Source organism: Rhincodon typus, unplaced genomic scaffold, assembly GCF_021869965.1.
Source record: "Rhincodon typus isolate 14 unplaced genomic scaffold, sRhiTyp1.1 hic_rhity00001291, whole genome shotgun sequence".
In the NCBI taxonomy this organism is placed as follows: domain Eukaryota; kingdom Metazoa; phylum Chordata; class Chondrichthyes; order Orectolobiformes; family Rhincodontidae; genus Rhincodon; species Rhincodon typus.
Genome location: NW_025966929.1, coordinates 2,681 through 10,281, shown reverse-complemented (window position 1 = coordinate 10,281; position 7,601 = coordinate 2,681). Strand labels below are relative to the sequence as shown.

The 7,601-nt window shown below is 41.1% G+C and overlaps 1 protein-coding gene across 1 annotated transcript; it reads right to left on the bottom strand.

The window, feature by feature from the left end:
• Window positions 1-235: 235 nt before the first annotated feature.
• LOC125481212 (probable G-protein coupled receptor 139) lies at window positions 236-7,017 on the bottom strand. Its single transcript, XM_048592473.1, has 2 exons — window positions 6,774-7,017; window positions 236-1,297 (listed from the first exon to the last, which is right to left on the bottom strand). Exons 1-2 carry the CDS (start codon window positions 6,841-6,843, stop codon window positions 684-686), a joined length of 684 nt encoding a protein of 227 aa, XP_048448430.1. The 5' UTR covers window positions 6,844-7,017; the 3' UTR covers window positions 236-683.
• Window positions 7,018-7,601: the final 584 nt, after the last annotated feature.

Sequence of the window (7,601 nt, the reverse complement as noted above, 5' to 3'; positions counted from 1 at the left end):
AGGTATCATACTGCATGGGAAAAGATTGCTGAATGAATTATGGGAAGGTTACAACACAGTCCTTATTCACTTAGCAAAACACGTACCAGAGCATATGAATTAATCCATTCCTAAAAAATACCACTGTTGGATATGCTTAGTTCAGGTCATTTCACAAAAGACAAGTCCTATATAACAACTAAGGAACATATTTGATAACTTTATAGTACTTCCTTTATTTATTTTTGATGGGGATTGATGGTTTTGATTCTCATTTCTCTTGACAACAAATTAATTTACAGGAAACATTTAGCCCAGTAGGTGAATACCTGTAGTAAATTGAAGTGATAATTGTGATGAGGAGTTGGTTGTCATATTGGGGGAGACAGCTCTTTTTGTGCAGCCATTGTCCTTATTTAATGCATTTGCCAATCCGTATAAAGGGATATTTGAGGGCATTAAGCAACTCCTTTCTTAACTTTCTCTGGCTGACTGTGTAGATGGCTGTGTTCATGCAGCAGCTCAGAAGCTGAAGCATAATATCCACCTCTTCAAAGGTTGCAAAAATGTTCATTATAGATCTTTTACTGAAAGTGCTTTTAATTCAATAATACAAGAAATAAATGACTGTTGTCATCCAGAGCAAGATAAAACAGCTGGATATTGCAAAAAGCAAAATTATGGACTCTCTGTGACTCTTCATGTCAGGGTCCTTGTCTCTCACTCTCTCCTTTGTTGTGCTCCCAGAAGTTCCTTTGGGCCTTACTGGCTACTAAGATACATCTGATGGTGAGGATGTTAAAGAATAAAATCAAAAGGAATGGAAGCAACAGGGTTAACAACTGTTCAATCCAGGAAAATGCTATCCATACAGTTTGAGTATAAATCTTTGGTGACACAAGGCAACCCCGTGGAATATTGTTAATTGTATAACAAGAAATATACAAGAAAAACCATGGGATGTTCTTTAAACAGAACAGCAAGCTTAAAGCAATGATAACCACAGCAGCAGTTCTCCTGGTGCAATATTTTGGTTTCAGCCTTAGACAGCAAATGGCCACAAAATGATCAGAAGTAAAAGCAACTGTTGTCCAGACAGAAATGTCTATGGCAGTCGAAGAGCCAAATAGAATAAGCTTGCACACAGAGGTGTAGTGCAGGAAAGAGTTCCGCCAATGGAGTACTACAATCCAACGTAATACCAAATTACAGGTAATCACCATGAGATCCGCCATTGCCATGGGTACCAGGTAGTGGGTGATGCATCTGGAGAGACCACACTTTCCCCGAGACAGGATCACAATTTCCACACCATTACCTGCATAAAATAGAAAAGGAGACAGTGAAATAACTAGCCAGCAACAATGCTGAGGTGTCATCTGGAATGGGACATGTCAAATTAATTATTTCCATCGCCTCACTCTTCTGAAGGTGCTGATCACACTGATGGAGGGCTTATAGATTTATCATCAAATAGCTAACTATTTATCACAGGCAAAATATTGAGACAATGGAAATCTGAAATAAAAACAAAATATGCTGGAATCTGTGGAGAGGAACACATCTGACTTTCCAGCACACTGATCTATCATCAGAACTGATAAAAAATAGAAACATAGTAGCAAGTAAAAGAGGAGTGGATGAAGAACAAAAGAGAAACTTTGTGACTGGAAAGGTTAGATGCCAAACAGTTTCATGGTATAAAAGTCAAAGGGAGCAGTAGTAAGTAAAGTAGGTAAGTATCCAGAAGGCCTTTGACAAGGTGTTGCACAGGAAGCTGTGTAAGATAAGGGCCCATGGTGTTAGAGGCAAGGTATTAGCATGGATAGAAGATTGGCTGTCTGGTAGAAAGCAGAGGGTAGGGCCAAAAGGATCCTTCTCAGGATGGCAGCCGATGACTAGTGGAGTTCCGCGAGGATCAGTGTTGGGACCATAACTTTTCATTTTATACATTAATGATTTGATGCAGGAACTAAGGGCATTCTGGCTGAGTTTGCAGATGATACAAAGATAGGTGGAGGCACACGTAGAATTGAGGAGGTGGGAAAGCTGCAGAAGGATTCAGACAGGTTAGGGGAGTGGACAAGGAAGTGATGGATGGAAGACAATGTGGGAAAGTGTGAGGTCATGCACTTTGGTAGGAAGATTAGAGGCATAGACAATTATTTAAAAGAGAAGAAAATTTAGAAATCTGAAGTGCAAAGGGGAGTCCTAGTCCAGGATTCTCTTAAGGTTAACTTACAGATTGAGTCAGTAGTTAAGAAGGCAAATGCAATATTGGTATTTATTTCGAGAGGACTAGAATATAAAAGCAGATGTACTTCTGAGGACTTGTAAGGTTCTGGTCAGACGACATTCAGAATATTGTGAGCAATTTTGGGCCCCATACCTCAGGAAGGACGTACTGGCCTGGGAGCAGGTCCAGAGGAGGTTCATGAGAATGATCCCAGGAATGAAAGGCTTAACATGTGAGGAATGTTTGAGGACTCTGGGTCTATGCTCAATGGAGTTTAGAAGGATGAGGGGGAATCTAATTGAAACTTACAGAATGCTGACAGGCCTGGATAGAGTGGACGTTGGGAAGAAGTTTCCATTAGCAGGAGAGAATAGGACCCAAGGGCACAGCTTTAGAATAAAGGGAAGATCCTTTAGAACGGAGATGAGGAAAAACTTCTTCAGCCAGAGAGTGATGAATCTTTGGAATTAATTGCCACAAAAGGCTGTGGAGGCCAGGTCATTGAGTATATTTAAGACAGAGATAGATAGGTTCTTGATTAGTAAGGGGATCAAAGGTTACAGGGAGAAAGCGGGAAAATGGGGTTGAGAATCATATCAGCCATGATTGAATAGTGGAGTAGACTCGATGGGCCAAACAGCCAAATTTCTGCTCCTATGTCTTATGGTCTAAGTAAAGAAAAGAAACAGCTATTGGATATCATATGAATGGCTTGATTTCAATCATACAAACATAAAGTAAAGGAAGAAAAAAGAAATTAAATGAAACTGAAGTTTTCTCCAAGTTTGCAGATGACACCAAAGCTGGGTGGGAGGATGAGCTGTGAGGAGGCTGAAAAAAATGCTTCAGTGTGATTTTGACAAATTGTTTGAGAGGTTAAATGCATGACAGATGAAGTATAACATGTGAGGTAGCAAGAAACAGGGTTATTATCTGAATGGCAATAGAGTAAAAAAGGGAGAGATACCATGAGAACTGAGTGTCCTTGTAGTTGTCAGAAAGTGAGCATCCAGATGCAGCAGACAGTGAAGAAGACAAATGGCATGTGGGCCTTTATAGTGAGAGGATTCGAGTACAGGAGTGGCGATGTCTTGTTGCAATTGTACAGGACTTTAGTGAAACCACATCTGGTGTATTGTGTGCAGTTCTGGTCTCCCTATCTGAAGACAGATGTTCCAACAATAGAGGGAGTGTAATGAAGGATTACCAGCCTGATTCCTTGGATGGCAGGACTGACAATGAAGAAAGGCTGGATTGGTTAGGACAATATTCTCCGCAGTTTAGAAGAATGATGGGGGGATCTCACAGAAACTTATAAAATTCGAACAGATTAAATGCAAGAAGGATGTTCTCAATGGCCAAGGAGTCCAGAATGAGGGGTCACAGTTTAAGGCTACTGTGTAAGTCATTGAGGACAGAGATAAGGAGAAATTTCTTCACCCATGGAGTGTGGAGCCTGTGGAATTCTCTGCCATAGAAAGTAGTTGAGATCAAAACATTGAATGATTTCAAGAAGAAGTTAGATATAGTTCTTAGGGCTAAAGGGACCAAAGGGTTTGGGGAGAAATGGAATCAGGGGACTGAGTTGGATGATCAGCCATGATCATACAGAATGATGGAGCAGGCTTGAAAACTCGAATCACCTGATCTTGTTCCTACTTCTTATATTTCTAACTTTCTGTATTACTGTATCAGCTATCAACATCTTGGGAGTACCATTGACCAAAATCTGAGCTGGACTAGACGTATAACTACTGTGTTTACCAGAAGCTCGGAATTCTGTGAAAAGCACCTCATCTCCTGACTCCCCAAATTCTGTCCACCATTGACAAGGCAAAGACTTCTGATGGAATATTTTCTATTTGCTTGGATGATGCAAGAAGCTCAACTTCATCCAGAATAAAGCACCCTGATTGGCACACTGTTCATGACTTTTAACATTCACTCACTTCCCCACTGATGCCTCATTGTTCACAATGTATACCATCCACAAAGTGCACTGTAGAAATTCATCAAGAATTCTCCAATAGTACCTTCCAATCCATGATCACTACCATCCAGCAGCACAGGGGCAACAGATACATGGGAACATAACAACCTGCAAGTTCCCCTTCAAGCCTCATATCATCTTAACTTGGAACTATATCACCATTCCTTCATATCACTGGGTCAAAATCTTGGAATTCCATCCCTTATGGCACTGTAGACAATGATCCCTGTGAGTTCCATGGCTGTGCACATTCCATAATTTTCCACCTGTCATAATTCATTCAAGCAAGTGGGGAGTATTCCATCGCACTCCTTCCTTTTGCCTTGTAGATGGTGGACAGACTCTGGGGAGCCAGGAGGTGAATTACTCACCACAGTATTTCTAATCTCTGATCTGCTCTTGTAGCCACTGTGTTTATGTGGTGAGTCCAGTTGAGTTTCTGGTCAATGATAACCCCCAGGATGTTGATAGTGGGGGATTCAGTGATAGGAACACCATTCAATGTCAAGGGGTGGTGGTTAGATTGTCTCTTATTGTTGAAGATCATAGCCTGGCGTTTGTGTGGCATGAATGTTACTTGCCACTTGTCAGCCCAAAATGTGGATATTGTCCAGATCTTGTTGCATTTGAACTTGAGAAGTTATGAATGGCGCTATTAATTAGAGTGTTAATTCCCTTATAAATGCCCTCTTGTCTATGCACACATTTGTAGCTGGTCACTAGATTATAGACCAATCTGTTTCTTATTGCCAACACTGGCATCTGTATATAGAAACTCCTCGGCTCCAATTTGTCTGCAATCTCTTTAATTACTGCTCATAGAAACAGTGTTTACATGATGTCTGCAATTGATCCCAGGTTACTTACCTAACAAACATGTAGCTATCCCTTCAAACATTGGCTTTAATATGTCTCTTTCTCATTAAAAATAAAACACAAAAAGCAAAAGACACAGTCCTTACACACCATATGAATTACACTCTTAAGTATAGCGTGAAATCTAGTCAGATGTCCGCACACAGTCAATAAAAAAAAGAATGATTGAATATGGGTGTCCTTAAACTCCGCTCACTGCAGTAGTTCAAAAAGGCATCACACCACCACTTATTCCAGAACAAGGAGTTGACCCCAACCGTGTGTTGCAGACTGGCACATTCCAAGGTCCAGGACTACTTGCTGAGTGACGCACTAAAGCTTGGGGCAGCTGCTGCCAAGGGGCAGAGGGGAAAGACCCACCGTCTGAGGTCTTCCTGCTGAAGGTAAATTGGGTCCGTTCAGTTATCGGACCTTGCTAGTGTGTCAAATATTTGTAAATATTGGTATTGTAGGTATGCGAGGTCTGTGCTTTTGTGGATAGAGTCGAAGTCCAAAAGTTTTGTTTGTTTACTTGTTATGCAACTGTGCAGAACCGAACTGCATTTGTGACTATCTATATATACAAAGACTTTTTTATGAATAAGGTATATTTTTGAAAAAAAAACAATTAGGAATGGGAAAATATTGATGGAGCCAACAATATCCACATCCCATGAATGAATGTATTTTAAAAATCAGTTGAATACGAAGGCTGTTGTGTTGGAAGGTGAGGACATTCATGCTTCTGGGAGGGAGTGTAGAAGCTGATTGCAAGAGTGCTTGAAAAGGATTTGACTTTGATCTGGTCCCTATCAATCTAGACTAAGGTGGGGTTGAAGAAAAAAAAACATACTTCAAAACCAGTACCATGATAAATTGCTTCCTCTAAAGAGTGGGAGAGTGAAATAGAGTCCTTACAGGAAGCAAGGTGTGAGAAGTATCGTTAAGGTAGCTGTGAGACTAATGGGTTTACTCTTGATTTCCGTTCATAACTTGTTTGCAGAATTGAGGATTGAGGAGTCAAAGAAAGGAAGGGAAGAATCAATGATGGACGAGACGAGGCTTAGAAAAGGGAAAGAACTGGAAACAAAGTCAATGGAAGTTTTCAGTTCAGGGCAAGAGCAAGGGGTAGCAACAAAATGGTGATCTATGGATCTATTTAATGGAAAAAGAGCTGAAGGAGGTGGCCTGAGATGGACAGGTACATGCACTGCTCCACATATCCCACAACATGGCAGGATTAGTCTGGACCTATGTGCGGGCAATCGGAGCAACAATTTTTATTTGGAGGAAGTGAATGGAGGTGAAGGAGAAGTTGTCAAACTGGGAATAGTTTCAGTCATGTGGAGGAGATTTAGCAATGGATGAGAAATGATCCATTTAAGGAAGAAGTGGAAGGTCCTCAGACCTTGCTGGTGCAGGCTGGGGCTGTAAAAAGGTTGGCTGAGACGGTCAGGGCCAGGAACCTGGAAACTGCTGCCATAGCTCTGCGCATTGGAATCATGGGTTTGAGAAGGGAAGGTCTCCATTTAGTGTTAATGAAGAGTCATCAGCCTGAAAGATAAATGCTGTTCCTCTCCACAGCTTCTGCTGCGGTGACCTTTGCTATGTCAGTGCATGAGGCAATGCGATATCTCTAGCTGGCATGGAGCCTATGTAGCAGTCCAGTAATCCAGATCATCATCGTCTAACGTACACAAGAATATAGCTTACCAGGTACACCAACAACTGCCAGCGCAGGATAGTATACGGACTCAATCTGGGACATTATTGTCCGACGCATTTCCTTTTTAGGTATGGAATCCTGTTGATATTGGAGGTGAATGAGACCATAAAGAGAAATCAGTGGATGATTTATAGTGAGGCGAATCCCTGGTGGTATTCTTAGAATGCATCCCTAAGGCAATTGATTTCAGAGCACTGAACAAACAAGGCGGTCACTCCATTAAGATTGATACTGTGAAAGTTATTAGACAAAGTGATAATTTGATATGCACCTATGGACCAGGTGCCACAATTTGCCCAAATAACATGATATATTATGATCATAAACCAAATAAACAATGCCGTTTATTTTCAATTTCTATTTGTTTCTATTATAATCCAAAACATGGTCTGCCATATTCTCTCCCTCTTTCTGTCTCATATCTATTTTTTCGTTCGCACATTTTCTCAGTCCGTGTTTCTTTCTCTGTCACAAGTCCACTTACTCAGTGGCTGTCCATCATTGTCTCACTTGTTTCCTGGCCTCCTTTTCTCTCTTCCTTTTCACTCCATCCCACTCTTCACCTTCAAAGCTAAACAAAGAGAGTTTGCTGCATCTAATTCAGAAATTCATAAGAAGGAGGACAAATTCACCAGTTCCTTGATTGTCTACTGCTATTCCAACACAAAAATGTCTGAACTCAGAGATAGTAAGAACTGCTGATGCTGGAGTCTGAGATAACACAGTGTGGAGCTGGAGGAATACAGCAGGCCAGGTAGCATCAGAGGAGCAGGAAAGCTGATGTTTCGGGTCGGGACCCTTCTTCAGAAATGATT